The sequence below is a fragment of the Bufo bufo genome, chromosome 4, assembly GCF_905171765.1.
Source record: "Bufo bufo chromosome 4, aBufBuf1.1, whole genome shotgun sequence".
NCBI lineage: Eukaryota > Metazoa > Chordata > Amphibia > Anura > Bufonidae > Bufo > Bufo bufo.
The window spans coordinates 473,856,950-473,879,602 of record NC_053392.1 but is presented as its reverse complement, the minus strand read 5'-3'; the positions used below and the strand labels follow the sequence as shown (position 1 = coordinate 473,879,602).

General features: G+C 42.2%; 1 protein-coding gene across 3 annotated transcripts in view; it reads left to right on the top strand.

Annotated features, from left to right (window-relative positions):
* Positions 1–22,653, top strand: part of ESR1 (estrogen receptor 1) — a 524,188-nt gene that overhangs the window by 209,701 nt on the left and 291,834 nt on the right. For 2 of the 3 annotated variants that reach the window (XM_040429500.1, XM_040429501.1), the window contains exon 2: positions 2,735–3,247. In XM_040429500.1, coding sequence (XP_040285434.1) covers positions 2,817–3,247 — 431 coding nt within the window. In that variant the 5' untranslated portion in view covers positions 2,735–2,816. Of the gene's footprint in view, positions 1–2,612; positions 3,248–22,653 lie in introns of those variants that run through there. The other variant, XM_040429499.1, reaches the window with a different exon arrangement.

Here is a 22,653-nt window from a genome sequence, read left to right as displayed (position 1 = left end):
GAGTACTGTGTACAGTTCTGGGCTACTGTGAACAAGGCAGACATAGCATAGCTGGAGAGGGTTCACAGGAGGGCAACTAAAGTAATAACTGGAATAGGGCAACTACAGTACCCTAAGAGATTATCAACATTAGGGTTATTCACTTTAGAAAAAAGACGACTGAGGGGAGATCTAATTTCTATGTATAAATATATCAGGGGGCAGTACTGTGACGAGGGGACAGCCTCTGCGTCTGGAGGAAAGAAGGTTTGTACACAAACATAGAAAAGAATTCTTTACGGTAAGAGCAGTGAGACTATGGAACTCTCTGCCTGAGGAGGTGGTGATGGTGAGTATAATAAAAGAACTCAAGAAGGGCTTGGATGAATTTCTGGAGTGTAATAATATTACAGGCTATATCTACTAGAGAGGGGTTGTTGATCCAGGGATTTATTCTGATTGCTTTATTGGAGTCGGGAAGGAATTTCCCCCCCCCTTAAGTGGGAAAAATTGGCTTGTACCTCACAGTTTTTTTTTTTCCTTCATCTGGATCAACTTGCAGGATAACAGGCCTGGATGGACAAATGTCTTTTTTCGGCCTTATGTTATATACTATGATACTATGTTTTAGTAAACAGGTAAAAAAAAACAAATTTGTGTCAGTGTCTAAATATTCACTCACCTAAAGAATTATTAGGAACACCTGTTCTATTTCTCATTAATGCAATTATCTAGTCAACCAATCACATGGCAGTTGCTTCAATGCATTTAGGGGTGTGGTCCTGGTCAAGACAATCTCCTGAACTCCAAACTGAATGTCAGAATGGGAAAGAAAGGTGATTAAAGCAATTCTGAGCGTGGCATGGTTGTTGGTGCCAGACGGGCCGGTCTGAGTATTTCACAATCTGCTCAGTTACTGGGATTTTCACGCACAACCATTTCTAGGGTTTACAAAGAATGGTGTGAAAAGGGAAAAACATCCAGTATGCGGCAGTCCTGTGGGCAAAAATGCCTTGTGGATGCAAGAGGTCAGAGGAGAATGGGCCGACTGATTCAAGCTGATAGAAGAGCAACGTTGACTGAAATAACCACTCGTTACAACCGAGGTATGCAGCAAAGTATTTGTGAAGCCACAACACGCACAACCTTGAGGCGGATGGGCTACAACAGCAGAAGACCCCACCGGGTACCACTCATCTCCACTACAAATAGGAAAAAGAGGCTACAATTTGCACGAGCTCACCAAAATTGGACTGTTGAAGACTGGAAAAAGGTTGCCTGGTCTGATGAGTCTCGATTTCTGTTGAGACATTCAAATGGTAGAGTCCAAATTTGGCGTAAACAGAATGAGAACATGTATCCATCCTCTGATGGCTACTTCCAGCAGGATAATGCACCATGTCACAAAGCTCAAATCATTTCAAATTGGTTTCTTGAACATGACAATGAGTTCCCTGTACTAAAATGGCCCCCACAGTCACCAGATCTCAACCCAATAGAGCATCTTTGGGATGTGGTGGAACGGAAGCTTCGTGCCCTGGATGTGCATCCCTCAAATCTCCATCAACTGCAAGATGCTATCCTATCAATATGGGCCAACATTTCTAAAGCATGCTATCAGCACCTTGTTGAATCAATGCAACGTAGAATTAAGGCAGTTCTGAAGGCAAAAGGGGTCCAACACCGTATTAGTATGGTGTTCCTAATAATTCTTTAGGTGAGTGTATATGGACCTAACTGTGTGTGTATATATATATATATATATATATATATATACCTATGGTACTTTTATTTGAACACAATTATGACTGCCAATTCTAGTAGTACTATAAGGCTAATATTATACATGTTTACGTATATTAAAATCGGACATGATTTTCGGTCAGTGTTGTTTTTGTGAGCACCAGTTATTGATATGTCTGAGCAATAGATAAGGGTTATGTCAGTGCTAGCCTTTCATTGTTCTGGTCAGCTTCACAACATTCTGTGCCGTTGATCTAAAAATTCTACTCCCAAAGGCATGCCAAGTTCATGGTAATTTATAAGTTGTATGCAACAAGTTGCTACAAACAAATATAGGATACAGTTATGTCTGTTAAAAAAAAGTCTCTGCAGAGCTGCCATGTGTAGTTCTGAATAATCTCCTAAAGAATTATTTTATGGACGCTGTGCTGATGGAACCAAGCATTCAGATGAAAACATTTTCAAGGCCAGTGTATGAAAAGATAGCATGCATGCTATATTCCACTGTTTCATCTCTGCTGCAACCAAATCACAGTCAGGGTCAGACAAGTAACGCTCAGTGTTTTCCTTCACACACTACATTAAACAAGATAAGTCATGTTCCGAAAGAAAGTTTTCTACAAGTGCAGAAATAATGATTGTATCACTATTGATGTGGAGGAGGGGTGAAGTATTAAACTAAATGGAAAGCTAATATTAAAACAGAACACAACAATAAAAATCTAAGCTAAAATAATCCAGTTGTGCCATATAAATGTGACATACCAATGTCAATTAAATACAGCGGCTTGGTACTCTGCCAACAACATTGTGTGGATTAGCGTCAACAAGAATGACTGTAGGTTAGAAAGAGAAAGGAACAGTTAGGAAGAGGGAGGACAGATTTTTTTTGTGTGGTGTGTTATGCTCTGATTTGTGCCTCCTCCTTTCAGAGCTAGCTGAATACCTGTGCCGTGCTGAGCTACAGCATGATTGCTGATCAGACTAACATCAGGTTGTGTTCTGTTCTCAGGTGCCTGTCCATGTGCTGTCTGAAACCTGGCAAATAGACGGTCAACAGCCATGCCACGTTCTCGCAGCTAATAGTTCTCACCATGCCCCTCCACAGCAAAACCCCTGGAATAACTTTGCTGCATCAGATTCAAGCTTCAGAATTGGAGACAATAAGCAGACCACCACTGAAGTTACCACTTGAGAGACCCCTCGGTGAGATGTATGTGGAGAGCAATAGGACAGGAATTTTTAACTACCCAGAGGGCACTTCTTATGACTTTACTGCTGCTACTGCACCGGTTTACAGTTCTGCCAGCTTAAGCTATGCATCCAGTTCTGAAACATTTGGATCAAGCAGCCTGGCTGGTCTTCATTCCTTGAACAATGTGCCACCAAGTCCAGTAGTTTTCCTGCAAACAGCCCCACAAATCTCACCATTTATCCACCACCATGGCCAGCAGGTACCATACTATCTGGAAACTGAACAGAGCTCCTTCGGTGTAAGAGAAGCAGCACCAACAACATACTATAGGTGAGTTTAAAAAAAATATCTGTTTTATCTACAACTTCTGTTTTTTCTATGTACTTCTTTACTAAAACCTTCCATTTCATACAACCACATTTCAATGAAGTGGACCTACACCCCCTGTCTCTTCTGTAAATTATAGAATCACACATTTTTCACTTTTTATAGATTTTGTGTATAAAGAATATGGTCACACAGATAAATGAATGTCTTTCTAGTTTCTGCATGCTTTAAGAATCCTTTCTAAAATGATCTACAAAATGATGAATTATTTTTTATTGTGCTATTGACCTGATATTATGTGAGAAGTTGTTTTAAAAGTTTATGAAAGCGTTTTAGAAGAGTTTACTCCTTTTATATAGTCTTAACAAAATAAACAACAAAATTATATTTTTATAGTCTCTAACAAATTCCACGCTATTATGCAGGTTAGAATATGAGCCGCTTAGAAAGTGAGTACTTAATGGTATGCTCATACAGGTAGGTGTAGTTAAGGTAAATGATTTGGTGCTGATGCATAAAACATTACAGTTCTCTATTTTGTGGGAGAGGTAATAACAGTAAGAGAAGAAGACGACTGCATATAAGTGAATACAATGACATAGTCATCTATGTTATCTATAATGTATTATGTATATCTGACATAAATACCTAAAGAAAGTACATTATACAATAAATTCACAATATGTGCCATGTAATGAGTTTAGATCAGAAGTGACTTTTAATAGAAGGGGGAATGTGTCCTAACTGAGGCTAACTGTCCGTATACATCGGGGCTCTCACTAATTATGATTCTCCTTTAAAGTCATTTACAAATGAGAACTCTAGTGCCAGTTTAATTGGCTTAATCATTTCAATTGCAGGAAGAGCGGGCAAATAATTGAAGACAGATTTACCTGATGTTACTTCCATTTTATTTCTAGGAATTTGTCATTTTCAAAGAATCCTTCCTATCTTTGATTTTATTTTTCAAAACCATTAGATTATGAAATATTCTATTCTTTGAACAAGTGATCTTACAATATACAAAGACCCATAATTACATATAAACCAACTGATGACATTTCTGTTTTCTTTCTTGCCGTGATGAAATGACTTATTACGATTGACGTTTAATATGAAAAAATCAAAGACGTTGGGTGTGCTCGTAAACAGGGCTATGAAGTAATAGTTTTTTTTGTGTTTATTCAAATGTCTTATTTATATGGTCTATAATATATGAACTTGGGGGGGGGGGGATGATTACTAGTACAAAGTGACCAAGTGATTGATTTAGTAATGTATAATGCTTTCTGAGACACTCTGTAATAATAATTTAGTTTAGTGCGCATGATGTGTAAACCTTCCAGATGGCACCAGGTCATTTTGAATAAAGTGATCTTTATTTTTCATGCTGGCATTAACTCCTCCATGCTAACATACAGCCATGGAGAAGATTTTGCTTCACTTGTATCATTATATTATGTATGACATATATTATTATTTCATTTTCTGTATTCATCATAATTTGTAGCAGTAGTGGTAGTAATACTAGTAGTAGTAGAACTAATAAAACCAGTTATAGGATAAACAGTACTGATGGCGTATATGTGCCATGTTTTTCTTTAACTAATATTTATTTCATTACCAAGTGATTTATATATTATGGAATCTTTTATTCTTTTGTAGAATGTATGTGGCTGCCATGTGGTTTAACTAAACATGGAAGCCAGATGCTTAAAGATTTTACAAAATTCTGACAGAAAGAACATGATGTTACAAATATACTCTGTCTCCATTAATCAAAGAACTCCACATGCACTTACAGCTTTGATTCGCTTCAGTGCATTTTACATATTAAATTATGGTTTGTTTATTTTGAATAATTTTCAGACATAGATCATTATTTTATGTGGGAAAACAAGGTATTAAAAGAGTTGATTTTACTATCACCATTTTTGCTATCTGTCACCAAGATTCTGGATTATTTTCTACAGTCATTGATGAGCAGTGCTACACATAAGTAGTCCAGATCGCCTTTTTAAAATGTTCTCATCGCCTCCCCGTTTCCCTGCTTTCAGCGCTCAAAGCAGCGCAGAAATACAAAGTCCAAGCTGCTGTGCTGGCCTGACATAATGGAGAGGACTAGAGATAAGTGATTCTGAAACAAATTGGATTCATTATGTATTTCATAAGAAATTGTTTACAGAAAGAACATGAAGTTTTGGCAGTTTGCCTAGGACGAATCATGCAAAAACTATGGGGCACATTTATTAAGACCGACGTTTTAGACGGCAGTCTTAATAAAGCCCCATAGATGGCGGTGGATCCGCCGGAGTTTTGAAGAGGCTTTGGCCTCTCCACACCTTCAGCATATCCAGTGCCAGTTCTAAATGTAAGACTGCTTCCGAGCTGTCTTACATTTAGACCATTTTCTATGCCTAAAACAGAAAATGGTGAATGAGACAGGCTTGCTGGCCCGTCCCCTTCCCATACCACACCCACAATTTAGAACTGGCGCAAGCGGGGCCAAGTTGCAGATAGTCACTAACCGTTGCGCCACCATCTATGCCTGAAATAGGTGTATTTCGGCTTTGTAAATGACCCCCTTTGTTTAATGCCAGTTTACAGTGAAAATTGGCAGGGAAAACAGGAGGGAGAATGAAGGATCATATGACACTGGGAAGGGGAGGGGGGATTTCCCTGGATCAGAGGCTGACAGACACCCTGATCTGTCAATCAGGGGCAGAATTCTGCCAGGTCCTTCTGCTGAAAAAGTCATTGCACACCATTCTGTTCTGAGTTTGTATTCTTATAGCATGCGTGTAGCTGTGTCTGGCAAAAATCAGTTGCAGACACAAGCCAGTAATCTAGGGACACTGTAGGAAGAGAACAGGGATAAAATGGTGAGATGCAATTGAAAATAAAGGATTTTATCAGGGAAAGCTTAGCATAGAGAGTCAGGGAATGGTCACTCTGAGTTGCGTGTTGTTTTGTAGTTCCTACAGCTTGCTGACAAGTTCTGCATTACAAAATTTTTGTAGGAACAGCCAGCCAACTTTTTTCTTAAATAAACCTCAAGATTTTACACATAATAGGCTTATTGCCAGCACCCCAATAGGATACATTATGATGAAAACGCTGAGCAATAGCCCCCACTTGTTTCTAAAAACAGTAATTTATTATTTGTAATTGGGCATTTTCAGTGCATTTCAGTGCATTAATATACACGTTATTGAACACATTGTATTACTGAAAGATACTATTCAGTTACAGCAAAGTTGCAAATGCATTTTGCTGCAATAACACCATTAATATAACCATGTTAGTGAACATATTGTATTACTGCAAGGTACAGTACAGTTATAGCATACACATTTTACTGCAATAATGTCATTAGTATACCCATCTTAGTGAATGCAAGATACAGTGTAGTTATAGCAAAAGCATTTTATTACCAAAAACTGCATTACCTGTGTTAGTGGATGCATTTTAGTGCAAAAACTGCATTACTATGCCAATTTTAGTGAACATGTTGTATTACTTTAAGCTACCATGTAGTTACAGCAAAAGCATTTTGCTACAAAAACTACATTACTATACCAGCATTATTGAACACATTTTACTGCAAAAACTGCATTAGTATAACTGTGATAGTGAGCGCATTTTACTACAAAAACTGCATTACTCTACCAGTGTTAGTGAACACATACAAAAACTACTGTAACACCCCTTTGGGCAGCCCTCGGTAGGCAGGGTGTATGACGATTCTCACCCCACTATGATGCAGTGCCTCCATCCAAATCTTGTTTGGAAATCTATAGGATAGCAGGAGGGTCTTCCTCTTCCGTCATGGGTTGACTTGGGAGACCCCTGCCCAGCTCAGTACACACAGGTTTGTTTTGAAAAAAGATGAACAATGGTGAAAAACATAAAGATAATTTAATAAAAAAGAACTGAGCACAGATTGCAATTCTGTCTAAGGGAAACCCCAGGTGAAGGGTCCGGGCTAGCTGTAACAGTAAGCCTTGATGGTGGTCACACACACTCTCCTTTAACAGACAAATACAGTATAACTTCCCAGCTATCTACTCCTAGCACTCAGCTTGCTATTAACTCCTGTCTAACAAATTAACCTAGTCTGAACATCGGGGCCCAGTTGCACAAACATTGGTGTGCTAATGTTAGTGCACTTACAATTGTCCTATCCGGGAACCAGATGGGGGCTGCAGTATTCAGTCTTGGATGGCTGTGGAGTTGGTGGCAGGATCCTCCTGCGATGCAGGGAAATTCTTCTCCTGAAATGGAGGCTGGATTGTAGATGTATCGCAGGAGCTGGGCTCTTTCCTTGCACACAAGATCCATAAGTGCTGTCTGGGCTGGATTGTACTGTCTTTCCTGAAGCAATGCTCTTATCTGTTTGTGGAGATCTCTCAGTCTCTCTATCTCCTGGCCATGCTGTTGTCTCTAAGATGGTTGCTGCTCTACTTCCTTCTTTAGCCCTTTTTTCTAGTCCCCCTGCTATTGGCTGCCGGGAGGAGCAAGTGCTGATGGGATTTGCAGTCCACTTCACTTCAAGAAAATCAGCACTAATGCCTGCTGCTGTGAGTCCCTGCTTGTAATTATTGTTGATTGCGAATACTCTAATTGCTTATTTTTATCGCGAAAATCGGCACTTTGAGAATTCACGAAGAATTAGTGCTATATCTCCGTAATCGCGAATATTCTAGATTTTTTTCATCAGTACCCTCACTGCTTCTTGCTTGTGGGCAAATGAGAAGGCTGCAATATCTTTGTCTGAGCTTAGCAACATCCCTAGCAACCAATAGGAAAGTTGCCTACCCCTTACTATATAGGAAACCCCCCAGCAGCCATTTTCTGCTGTTTTTTGCAGTTCTGAGAGAGAGAGCAGTGTTATTGCTGTGCTCTGTGCTTTGCTGAGTCATCTAGATCCTTATTCAATTACAGATAGTTAGTTAGCTCATATATATAATACAGATAGTTAGTGGGAGATAGTCAGTGTAGGTTAGATAGTGATATAGTGTAGCTGATTAGTGTCTTTGTCTTTTAAAAAAAAATGTGTATGTGAATGGATGTGCAATGTGCATGTGAGAGATAGTTCTCTGCTGTTCATACATACATGCTACAGACATAGTGCTGGGATGTGCACCAATCAGTAATATCTACTCAGACCTGATAAAATGTGAAGTTGCATGTATTGCGCCAAAAAAAATGCGCATCATTAGTGCTGATTTGCTCAATAGCGAATATATTGGAGCACTCTATCTGCATATAAAGCTATTATTCTGCCATGCATGCGAAATGTAATCAAAAACAGTGCTGTAATGCAAAATTACTTATAGTGATCAGGAGTTCTTCCTCACAGACACGAAAGTTGCTGCCAACCATTTTCTCCAGTCTCTGGAAACATCTAGCAGCTTGAAAAATTTAGCAAAAGTGAACCACGCCTGTATTGCACGCACAATACGCGAATAGTAGGCCAAAAATTTGTGAAATATCGCGAAAATGAATATTGCCTATGTTGCTCATCACTACTTGTAATTGACAGCAGCAGCATTGTCTTTCTCTGCAGGGGTTACACTACATCACTATACCCATCAGTGAATGCATTTTACTGAAAAAACTGCATTAGTATACTGATTTTAGTGAACATGTTATATTACCTGTCAGTGAACACATTTTGCTGCAAAAAATGCATTACAATACCCGTGTTAGTGGATGCTAAAACTGTATTAGTATACCTGTTTTAGTAAACGTTTGTATTACTTGAAGATACAGTGCATAGGCATTTTACTACAAAAACTACATTACTGTACTATACAATATAGCAGACGTGCCTTACACCAGGGCATAATACTGTAGTGCTCAATTGTACAAACCGGATTCCAAAAAAGTTGGGACACTATACAAATCGTGAATAAAAACTGAATGCAATGATGTGGAGGTGCCAACTTCTAATATTTTATTCAGAATAGAACATAAATCACGGAACAAAAGTTTAAACTGAGAAAATGTACCATTTTAAGGGAAAAATATGTTGAATCAGAATTTCATGGTGTCAACAAATCCCCAAAAAGTTGGGACAAGGCCATTTTCACCACTGTGTGGCATTTCCCCTTCTTCTTACAACACTCAACAGACGTCTGGGGACCGAGGAGACCAGTTTCTCAAGTTTAGAAATAGGAATGCTCTCCCATTGTTGTCTAATACAGGCCTCTAACTGTTCAATCGTCTTGGGCCTTCTTTGTTGCACCTTCCTCTTTATAATGCGCCAAATGTTCTCTATAGGTGAAAGATCTGGACTGCAGACTGTCCATTTCAGTACCCGGATCCTTCTCCTATGCAGCCATGATGTTGTGATTGATGCAGAATGTGGTCTGGCATTATCTTGTTGAAAATGAAAGAGATGACGTCTGGATGGGAGCATATGTTGTTCTAGAACCTGAATATATTTTTCTGCATTGATGGTGTCTTTCCAGACATGCAAGCTGCCCATGCCACACGCACTCATGCAACCCCATACCATCAGAGATGCAGGCTTCTGAACTGAGCGTTTATAACAACTTGGGTTGTCCTTGTCCTCTTTGGTCCGGATGACATGGAGTCCCAGATTTCCAAAAAGAACTTCGAATTGTGACTCGTCTGACCACAGAACAGTCTTCCATTTTGCCACACTCCATTTTAAATGATCCCTGGCCCAGTGAAAACGCCTGAGCTTGTGGATCTTGCTTAGAAATGGCTTCTTCTTTTCACTGTAGAGTTTCAGCTGGCAACGGCGGATGGCACGGTGGATTGTGTTCACTGACAATGGTTTCTGGAAGTATTCCTGAGCCCATTCTGTGATTTCCTTTACAGTAGCATTCCTGTTTGTGGTGCAGTGTCGTTTAAGGGCCCGGAGATCACGGGCATCCAGTATGGTTTTACAGCCTTGATCCTTATGCACAGAGATTGTTCCAGATTCTCTGAATCTTCGGATGATGTTATGCACAGTTGATGATGATAGATGCAAAGTCTTTGCAATTTTTCGCTGGGTAACACCTTTCTGATATTGCTCCACTATCTTTCTGCGCAACATTGTGGGAATTGGTGATCCTCTACCCATCTTGGCTTCTGAGAGACACTGCCACTCTGAGAAGCTCTTTTTATACCCAATCATGTTGCCAATTGACCTAATTAGTGTTAATTGTTCTTCCAGCTCTTCGTTATGCTCAAATTTACTTTTTCCAGCCTCTTATTGCTACTTGTCCAACTTTTTGGGGATTTGTTGACACCGTGAAAATTGGGATCAACGTATTTTTCCTTTAAAATGATACATTTACTCGGATTAAACGTTTGATCTGTCATCTACGTTCTATTACAAATAAAATATTGACATTTGCCATCTCCACATCATTGCATTCAGTTTTTATTCACAATATGTTTAGTGTCCCAACTTTTTTGGAATCCGGTTTGTAAACAAATAATATTTTTACTAGAAGATATGGCTTTTGCACCAGACTTTTCCTTATTTTTTGTTAATAATCCTAATACGGGGTGGCCCACAAAAAAGAAGCCTGCCTCCAATATCTCCAAATAAACTGCCTAATAGTAAATCTGTCTTAGTTGTCCATAGCAACCAATCAGAGCTCAGCTTTCATTTTTTCAGAGCCCTGTAGGAACTGAAAGCTGAGCTCTGATTAGTAGCTATGGGCAACTAAGACTGATTTATTATTCAGCTTGATAAAAGTGGCCTAATGTGCCAGAAAGATGGTGTTCTACCTGGAATAACGAATAGTGATTGAGGAAGGCTATGTGCAAAGCAAATCGATTAAGGAATGTTTGCCGACAAGTACCCAGGAACAAAACCACCAGCTAAACGTTGTATTCAGAGTCTGGTTCGCAAATGCCATCAAACTGGCTCTGTTGAAAACATGAAGAAACCGAGGCTTCCATCAATCAGGACGACTGAAGTTGTTAATGAAATTCAGCAGCATATTGCAAGTAACCCCTAAAAACTCGAAGACTGTCTCAGCAAGTTGGTGTATCACGAACGATATGTCAGTGAGTGCTGAAATCTCTGAACCTGAAACCATACCGAATAAAGTGTGTGCAGGAACTAAAAGAGTCTGACAAAGCTAAACGTGTAAATTACAGGATTTGGTTGCTGACAGACATTTGGACCCTTTGCTGTACTTCATGATGGACAGATCTTGGTTTCATTTATCAGGTCATGTAAATTCCCACTGGTCCACTGAAAATCCACATTTGACTCACGAAACACCACTTCAGAAAATTGCCGTTTGGTGCCCCGTGTCAGGAACACGAATAGTGGGCCCCATTTTCTTTAAATCAACTGTGAATACCACAGTTTACCTGGACATCTTTGAATAGTTTTACAACCAACTAACACCAGAAGAAAAAATTTCCTGCTTTTTCAACCAAGATGGGGCAACATGCCGCACCCCACAGAACTCACTGGCACGGGTTCATGAACTGTTTACGGAGGAGCAAACTGTGAGCAAAGGGTTATGGCCACCACGTTCGCCAGACCTGTCCACATGCGATTTTTATCTGTGGGGAAATTTAAAGCAAAGTATACGCTAACAATCCACATCCCCTGGATGAACTCAAGGAAAACATCACAAACACTATCCACAGCATCACTGCTGAAGAGCTGCAAGCAGTATCAGCCAACATAATCTGACAAGCCCAAAGATGCAGAGACGTGAACTGGGACTACTTCAAGCATCTTTTGTGACTTGTGGGTAATTAAAAAAAAAACAATCCATTTGCTCGCTCATCTTGTCATACTATCGCTGGAGGGGGGCTGCTTTTTCATGGGTCACCCTGTATTTTGTCATATTGGCATTTAGGGAGGTAATTTATTAATAACCCCTATATCTTGTGGTGGCTCTGCTGAAGTTATGAAGAGGCACAGGCCTTTACATAACTTCGGTGCATCCAGCACCGATCTGATTGTAAGACAGCTTCCTTACTGGTTTACATTTAGACCATTTTCTACTCCTAAAACAAGCGTAGAAAATTATGAATGAGATGGGCCTGCTAGCCCGTCCCCTTCCCCACCCATGCCACGTCCACTTTTTTTTAGAACTGACGTGTGTGGGGAAAAGTCGCAGATTGCGGTGCAGCTAACCGTTGCGCCAGAAATGCGCCTAATATAGGTGTATTTCTGGATAAAAAATGACCCCCTTAGTGTCTACACCTAAGGCCCATGCACATTTTGCAGTCCGCGAATTGCAGGTCTGCAAACTACAGATGCTGTCCATGTTGCATTTTTTGCGGACCTTTTGGCTTCAATGGTTCTGCGGTTCACATTTTGCATACAGGTATAGGATATGTTCTATCTTTTTGAAGAACGGACATATGGATGTGGAAAGCACACAGATCATCTGTGTGCTTTCTGCATCCATATGACCATTCTACAAAAAGAGAGACTATGTCTACAAAATGCGGACCAAGGACCCATTAAAAGCAACAGGTCCACAAATGAAATGAGAATGGCACACTGACCACATCTGTTTTTCGCGGATATGCAACTTGCGGATGGCAAAATAAACACATGTGCATGAGGTCTAAAATGTTTTGTTGAAATTGAGCTACATCTGTTTCTGGAAAAGCAGTGCGACAAACTTACACGAGTAAATAATTTATTGATTGCAACAAAAATACAATGTTGTTCATGCATACAGTAATTTTAGACGTCAAAACTCATTAAAGGGGTTGTGCCAAGTTTGCATGTTATAACCTGTCCACAGGATAGATGGTAACTAACTGATCACTGAAGGTCCAACATCTTGGACCCGTTGCCCCAATCTGATGGCTATGTCAGGAAATCCTGTAGAGAAAGTATGCAGTAACATGGCATATGTTTGACCGGCCTCTCCCTTAATTTTTTATGGGACCGCCAGAGAGAGCTATTCCCGATGGTCCCATAGAGAATGATTAGAGCAGCAGGGACAGTGTGGGGAGATCATAGGGAGAGTTTTCAGACACTGCAGGGAGAGCATAGGGGGAGCATAGTGTGACTGCAGGCACAGTGCAGGCTCAGTGTAATCGCATTGTGCATCTTGTTCACCTGCTGCACCATTCGTTTTTAATCTATTCTGTTATACATAGACTTACTGTGCATCAGACTTAATCTCAACAGATGGTCTAATACATAGGAGTGTATACCTAGTTCATCTGCTGTGCCATTCATAATTAATCTGTTCTGTTATACATAGACTTACTGTGCATCAGAGTCATTGTCAACAAGTGGTCTAATATACAGGGGCGTTTACCTAGTTCATCGGCTCCGCCATTAATACTTAATCTGGTCTGTTATACATGGACTTACTGTGCATCAGACTCATTGTCAACAGGTGGTCTAATATATAGTTGTGCTTATCTAGTACACTTGCTGCCTATTGATACGTAATCTGTTACATTACTGATTCAGTTACTGTACACTGTGGCCAACACACTGTGGACTGGGCCCTCAAAAGGAACGGGCAGTGGCAAAATTGTTGCTGTAGCTGGCATAAGTAGCAGCAGAAGCAGGGGTGATGGTACATAACAGCAGCCACAGAAACAGGCAAATGCTTCCACTGTTATCCTCAGTTCATGTTTTGACCAACAATCCAGCTATACTGGAATGGTTGACTCGCTCACATCATCTCAGGTGGCAACAGATACACACAGCCAGGAATCGGTGGGTTCCTCTGATACTACACTAAGTTGGCATGGCCCAGGAACAACCTCTGTGCCCTCATCTGTCTTGCAACTGCCTCTTTGCTGCTCCTTCTGCTCGGGAAGCAATGTATGCTGCCAAATCTGCTCCGCTTTTCAGCGAGGATGAGGTTATTAAGGACATCCAGGAGCTACAGACCAGCATAGACTTGGAGTAAAGGTCCGCTGCATCCCCCCTTAGGCGTACAACTAGTGATGATGATGATGGGGTGAGTGTGGCAGCAGGCCCATGAGACTTCAACAGGGTGGAAGCAGTGGGAGATCTTGAGCCAAACATGCCCAGGGTAGACTGTCTGCTACTCAGGAGCCTACCTGTCATGAAACAACTAACAGTGCACAGGTTCATAAGCGGCAGGCAGTAAGCATGGACTGGCTGGTGTAAAATGCCATACTTGGCAGTGTTGGGAATTTTTTATCAAGATGCCAGAGGATGTTAGCATGGCGGTATGCCGGATATGTCGGCAGAAGATGAAGTGTGGTCAGGGTGCTAATGTTGGCACCACGGCCTGTGTCAGCCCATCGATCATCACCATAAAGTAGCCTAGGAAGAACATTCCATCTGCGCTGTGTAATGGAGGGCTGACCCAGGCGCCCTGCATGGCACATGTCTTCAATCTGGTTGTCACCCGGTTCCTGAAGTCTTTCACCCAAATGCAAGACATCTTGAAAATGTAAAAGAAACTGTGCATGCACATCAGCCACTCTTACCATGCAAAACACACCCTCGTTGAGCTGCAAAGGCAGAATGATGTTCCCCTACATCACCTCATATGCAACGTTTCCATATGTTGGAACTCCACCCTCCACATGTTGGAGGGAAAACCATGACAATTTCTTGATGATGCAGACGGACAGGACTACTCCCCGATGTAACTTTGACATTAGACAGTGGCAGCTCATGCATGACGTCTGCCGTTTGCTTTATTTGTCAGTCGCCAGGACTACGGGATGAGTGATGTCATTCCATTCCTTCACGTCCCGGAGTGTATGCTGATAAATCTTACTGTTGAGGGTACAGAAAACATGGTGCCTACATCTCATGGCCACCTGAGCCCTGTGGAGGCTGAACTTGCACAAGAGGAGGAGGAGAAGCACATAAACGTCCAGGAATTCTATACAGAACTAGGTGTTTTATCTAGGTGTTTAAGTGCCTGGAGAGGAACAGGATGAGCAGGAGGAGCATGAGGAGCTGGAGGGCAATGAGGAAGACCAGGCAGATGACCCCGACCTTAGACCCTTACTACCTCCAAAATGGGGGCCTTTTTTCCACCTTCTGAGAGGAATGAAAAACTCAAATACTATCGAGACATCCTTTGTAGTTGGTTGGTCGCTGCCTATGCGTGCCATCACCCATCCTCATGGAGGTCTAACCCGGGGGACCCTCTGAGCTGACGCTCCACTGCCATGACTGCTGAAGGGGGATGGGAGGTGGTTCAGAACCTGAACCAGCAGGTGGTGGCATACTTGGACTGCAACCTGTCACCCCAGATACAAGATCCCCTGGACTACTGGGCAGCGAAACTTAAATTGTGGCTGCAACTGGCCGAGTTTGGATCTCATCTTGAGAGTTAACAGCAACAGATTCCAAATGCAAATAGCACACTTGAAATGAACTCTGGACGTTTTATCTGCTAATTGTAATTGGGATAATGAGGGGATAACACACACCTGGCCATGGTACAGCTGAGGAGCCAATTGTCCCATTACTTTTGGTCCCTTAACAGGTGAGAGGCACATACGCAAAGTGTTGTAATTCCTACACCGTTCACCTGATTTGGATGTAAATACCGTCAAATTAAAGCTGACAGTCTGCAGTTAAAGCACATCTTGTTTCTTTCATTTCAAATCTATTGTGGTGGTGTATAGAGCCAAAAATGTTAGAATTGTGTCGATGTCCCAATATTTATGGACCTGACTGTACTTATAATATACTATCTAACATAGAAAGTATATTATAGTGCATTTGTATTGTGCAGCAGTTGTGTGCGGTTCTGCTGCAACACCGCAGCTATACAGAGGGACAAACACTATTGGAATAACTAATTGCAACAGATGTGATATACCTGTTGCCCCCAAAAAACGGAGTGGTGCGATATACCTGCTTCCACAAAATACTGATTAAGGGGTTTGATATACCTGCTTCCACAAAATACTGATTGAGCGGTGCGATATACAAACCGGATTCCCAAAAAGTTAGGACACTAAACAAATTGTGAATAAAAACTGAATGCAATGATGTGGAGATGGCAAATGTCAATATTTTATTTGTAATAGAACGTAGATGACAGATCAAACATTTAATGTATCATTTTAAAGGAAAAATACGTTGATTCCAATTTTCACGGTGTCAACAAATCCCCAAAAAATTGGGACAAGTAGCAATAAGAGGCTGGAAAAAGGTAATTTGAGCATAACGAAGAGCTGGAAGACCAATTAACACTAATTAGGTCAATTGGCAACATGATTGGGTATAAAAAGAGCTTCTCAGAGTGGCAGTGTCTCTCAGAAGCCAAGATGGGTAGAGGATCACCAATTCCCACAATGTTGCGCAGAAAGATAGTGGAGCAATATCAGAAAGGTGTTACCCAGCGAAAAATTGCAAAGACTTTGCATCTATCATCATCAACTGTGCATAACATTATCCGAAGATTCAGAGAATCTGGAACAATCTCTGTGCGTAAGGGTCAAGGCCGTAAAACCATACTGGATGCCCGTGATCTCTGGGCCCTTAAATGACACTGCACCACAAACAGGAATGCTACTGTAAAGGAAATCACAGAATGGGCTCAGGAATACTTCCAGAAACCATTGTCAGTGAACACAATCCACCATGCCATCCGCCGTTGCCAGCTGAAACTCTACAGTGCAAAGAAGAAGCCATTTCTAAGCAAGATCCACAAGCTCAGGCGTTTTCACTGGGCCAGGGATCATTTAAAATGGAGTGTGGCAAAATGGAAGACTGTTCTGTGGTCAGACGAGTCACAATTCGAAGTTCTTTTTGGAAATCTGGGACGCCATGTCATCCGGACCAAAGAGGACAAGGACAACCCAAGTTGTTATCAACGCTCAGTTCAGAAGCCTGCATCTCTGATGGTATGGGGTTGCATGAGTGCGTGTGGCATGGGCAGCTTGCATGTCTGGAAAGGCACCATCAATGCAGAAAAATATATTCAGGTTCTAGAACAACATATGCTCCCATCCAGACGTCATCTCTTTCAGGGAAGACCCTGCATTTTTCAACAAGATATTGCCAGACCACATTCTGCATCAATCACAACATCATGGCTGCGTAGGAGAAGGATCCGGGTACTGAAATGGCCAGTCTGCAGTCCAGATCTTTCACCTATAGAGAACATTTTGCGCATCCTAATGAGGAAGGTGCAACAAAGAAGGCCCAAGACGATTGAACAGTTAGAGGCCTGTATTAGACAAGAATGGGAGAGCATTCCTATTTCTAAACTTGAGAAACTGGTCTCCTCAGTCCCCAGACATCTGTTGAGTGTTGTAAGAAGAAGGGGAGATGCCACACAGTGATGAAAATGGCCTTGTCCCAACTTTTTGGGGATTTGTTGACACCATGAAATTCTGATTCAACATATTTTTCCCTTAAAATGGTACATTTTCTCAGTTTAGACTTTTGTTCCGTGATTTATGTTCTATTCTGAATAAAATATTAGAAGTTGGCACCTCCACATCATTGCAATCAGTTTTTATTCATGATTTGTATAGTGTCCCAACTTTTTTGGAATCCAGTTTGTACCTGCTTCCACCAAATATTGATTGAGGCCTGCGATACACCGGCTTCCACAAAATACTGATTGAGGGGTGCGATATACCTGCTTCTACCAAATATTGATTCAGGGGTTCTATATACCTGCTTCCACAAAATACTGATTGAGGGGTTCAATTTACCTGCTTCCACCAAATATTGATTCAGGGGTTCTATATACCTGTTTCCACAAAATACTGAATCATGGGTGTGATATACCTGCTTCCACAAAATACAGATTAAGAGGCTCTATATACCTGCTTCCACAAAATACAGATTGAGGGGTGCGATATACCTGCTTCCACAAAATACTGATTGAGAGGTTTGATATACCTGCTTCCACAAAATACTGATTAAGGGGTTCTATATACCTCAGGGCCGGCGCCACCAGTAAGGCGAACTAGGCAGTCGCCTAGGGCGCCACATAGCAGGGGGCGCCCGCCGCGATAAAAAAAAAAAAAAAAGAAGTTGGTTAGAACTAACATAGCAGTGGCAGCCGGCGGCGCCCCTCATGCTGCGCCGCCAGAGCGGCTGAGCGCTCTAAAGAATCCCGGCGGGCCGCGGCGGCGGGCGGCACATGTCAGACAGGCAGCGGACACAGGCAGCAGGCTGCGCACTGCGCAGCACTGGGCTGAGCCGGCGCCTGCTGACTCCTGACTGTGACAGTCTGTGACTGAGCGCTGCTGCCTCAGTAAAGCCGTGGGGGCGGGGGGGGGTCTGACGTCCTGACTCTGAGTGACTATTCTAAGTTCTAACTGCTGCTAGCTTATGCCGGCTTACCTGGCTTCAGGCTGCAGTGCAGAGGGTGGAGCGGAGGCGGAGGAGGAAGAAGAGAAGGAGGAAGAAGAGAAGGCGGCAAGGCCGCACACTCAGCAGCCCAGCAGCCAGCCAGAGCCACAGTGGCCCACCACCAGCAATTTGCCTCCCCCGACCCCCAGTGCGGCAGTGCAGTCGTGCAGTGCCTGTGCCTTCTGGGACAGAACTAGAAGTGGGCTCCTAGCCTCCTACCTGCCTGGATTGGAGTGCAGCCTGCAGGTGCAGCTGCTTTCTTCTTCCCCAGGACCCCAGCCAGGGCGACATTCCTGAATGGTGTACGTACCGTGTTTGTCTCCAGTCCCCAGAGCCCGACCAAGAGCCAGACTGCAGCCAGAGACCAGCTCATCTTATTGTCCTGGACTGGTAAGTAGTCAGTAGACAATGCAATATGTTTATTATTTACTGTATTTTTTGCCTTATAAGACGCACTTTTCCCCCCAAAAGTGGGGGGAAAATGGCCGTGCGTCTTATAAAGCGGATTGGGGATACTTCGCTGGCCGCTATGCTGCACAGCGCGGCCAGCGAAGTATCAGTGTGGAGGGAGGAGGTGGGGAAACTCATGGCGGGGCCCGGTGCAGTGACTCTACTCTAATACACCAGGCCCCGCAGCTGTTAAGTACATTCAATCCGAATGGGTCCGCAATTACTGTACTGTACTTACTGTAGTACCTTATGTATAGCAGTATAATGGCGCAGACCAGCAGCTCGCTAGGTCATGCGCCGCCTGCCGCAGCTCCCTCCTCATGCGCCGCCTGCCTGTCTGCCTGTTCATTCATAAAGTGAGATAAGCAGGCAGGCGGCGCATGAGGAGGGAGCTGCCAGTCTGCGCCGTCTTAATGCTATACATAAGGTACTACAGTAAGTACAGTACAGTAATTGTGGACCCATTCGGATTGAATGGACTTAACAGCTGCGGCGGGACCCAGTGTATTAGAGTAGAATCACTGCACCGGGCCCCACCATGAGTGTCTCCGCCTCCTCCCTCCACACTGATGCATCTGATGGGGGATCTGTAGATGACACTTATGGGGATCTGTGGATGACATAAGTGTCATCCACAGATCCCCTTCCCCCATAACAGTGAGTCATCCACAGATCCCCCCATAACAGTGAGTCATCCACAGATCCCCCCCATAACAGTGAGTCATCCACAGATCCTCCCCATAACAGTGCGTCATCCACAGATCCCCCCCATAACAGTGCATCATCCACAGATCCCCCCCATAACAGTGCGTCATCCACAGATCCCCCCATAACAGTGCGTCATCCACAGATCCCCCCCATAACAGTGCGTCATCCACAGATCCCCCCATAACAGTGCGTCATCCACAGATCCTCCCCATAACAGTGCGTCATCCACAGATCATCTGATAAGGGGGGGGGGGGCGGCAATTTTTATCTTGCCTAGGGCGGCAAAAATCCTTGCACCGGCCCTGATATACCTGCTTCCACAAAATACCGATTGAGGGGTGCGATATACCTGCTTCCACAAAATACTTATTGAGGGGTGCGATATACCTGCTTCTACAAAATACTGATTAAGGGGTTTGATATGCCTGCTTACACAAAATACAGATCGAGGGGTGCGATATACCTGCTTACACAAAATACAGATTGAGGGGTTTGATATACCTGCTTCCACAAAATACTGATTAAGGGGTGTGATATACCTGCTTCCACAAAATACTGATTAATAGGTTTGATATTCCTGTTTCCACAAAATACTGATTGAGGGGTGCGATATACCTGCTTTTACAAAATACTGATTAAGGAGTTTGATATATCTGCTTTCACAAAATACAGATTGAGGGGTGCTATATATTTGTTTCCACAAAATGCTGATTAAGGGGTGCGATATTCCTGCTTCCACAAAATATTGATTAAGGGGTTTGATATCCCTGCTTCCACAAAATACAGATTGAAAGGTGCAATATACCTGCCTCCACAAAATACAGATTGAGGGGTGCGATATATTTGCTTCCACAAAATAATGATTAAGGGGTTTGATATACCTGCTTCCACAAAATACAGATTGAGGGGTGCAATATACCTGCTTGCACCAAATATTGATTGAAGGTGTTCTATATACCTGTTTCCACAAAATTCTGATTGAAGGGTGCGATATACCTGCTTCCACCAAATACTGATTGAGGGGTGCGAGATACCTGCTTTCACAAAATACTGATTAAGGGGTTTGATATACCAGCTTCCACAAAATACTTATTGAGAAGTGCGATATACCTGCTTTTACAAAATACTGATTAAGGGGTTCTATATACCTGTTTCCACAAAATACTAATTGAGGGGTGCGATATACCTGCTTGCACCAAATATTGATTGAAGGTGTTCTATATACCTGTTTCCACAAAATTCTGATTGAAGGGTGCGATATACCTGCTTCCACCAAATACTGATTGAGGGGTGCGAGATACCTGCTTTCACAAAATACTGATTAAGGGGTTTGATATACCAGCTTCCACAAAATACTTATTGAGAAGTGCGATATACCTGCTTTTACAAAATACTGATTAAGGGGTTCTATATACCTGTTTCCACAAAATACTAATTGAGGGATGCGATATACCTGCTTCCACAAAATACTGATTGAGGAGTGCGATATACCTGCTTCCACCAAATATTGATTCAGGGGTTCTATATACCTGTTTCCACAAAATACAGATTAAGGAGTTTGATATACCAGCTTCCACAAAATACAGATTGAGGGGTGCGATATACCTGCTTCCACCAAATATTGATTCAGGTGTTCTATATACTGTTTCCACAAAATACTAATTTAGGGGTACAATATACCTGCTTCCACAAAATACAGATTGAGGGGTGCGATATACCTGCTTCCACCAAATATTGATTCAGGTGTTCTATATACCTGTTTCCACAAAATACTGATTGACGGGTGCAATATACCTGCTTCCACAAAATACTGATTGAGGGATGTGATATACCTGCTTCCACAAAATACTGATTAATGGGTTTGATATACCTGTTTCCACAAAATACTGATTGAGGGGTGCGATATACCTGCTTTTACAAAATACTGATGAAGGGGTTCTATATACCTGTTTCCACAAAATACTGATTGAGGGATGCGATATACCTGCTTCCACAAAATACTAATTGAGGATTGCGATATACCTGCTTCCACCAAATATTGATTGAGACCTGCGATACACCGACTTCCACAGAATACCTATTGAGAGTTTTGATATGCCTGCTTCTACCAAAGATTGATTCAGGGGTTCTATATACCTGTATCCACAAAATACTGGTTGAGGGGTGCGATATACATGCTTCTACAAAATAATGATTAAGGGGTTCTATATACCTGCTTCCACAAAATACTGATTGAGGGGTGCAATATACCTGCTTCCACCAAATATTGATTGAGGCGTGCGATACACTGGCTTCCACAAAATACTGATTGAGGCGTGTGATATACAGTCATGTGAAAAAATTAGGACACCCTTTGAAAGCATGTGGTTTTTTGTAACATTTTTAATAAATGGTTATTTCATCTCCGTTTCAACAATACAGAGAGATTAAAGTAATCCAACTAAACAAAGAAAACTGAAGAAAAGTCTTTTCAAGATCTTCTGTAAATGTCATTCTACAAAAATGCCTATTCTAACTGAGGAAAAAGATAGGACACCCTTGCCCCTAATAGCGAGTGTTACCTCCTTTGGCTGAAATAACTGCAGTGAGACGGTTCTTGTAGCCATCTACCAGTCTTCGACATCGGTCTGAGGAAATTTTACCCCACTCCTCAATGCAGAACTTTTTCAGCTGTGAGATGTTTGAGGGGTTTCTTGCACGTACAGCCCTTTTCAAGTCACCCCACAGCATCTCAATGGGATTCAAATCTGGACTTTGACTTGGCCATTCCAGGACTCTCCATTTCTTCTTTTTCAGCCAATCTTTGGTTGATTTACTAGTATGTTTTGGGTCATTGTCATGTTGCATGGTCCAGTTCCGCTTCAGCTTTAATTTTCTAACTGATGGTCTCACATGTTCTTCAAGCACCTTCTGATACACAGTAGAATTCATCGTGGATTCTATGATGGTGAGCTGACCAGGTCCTGCT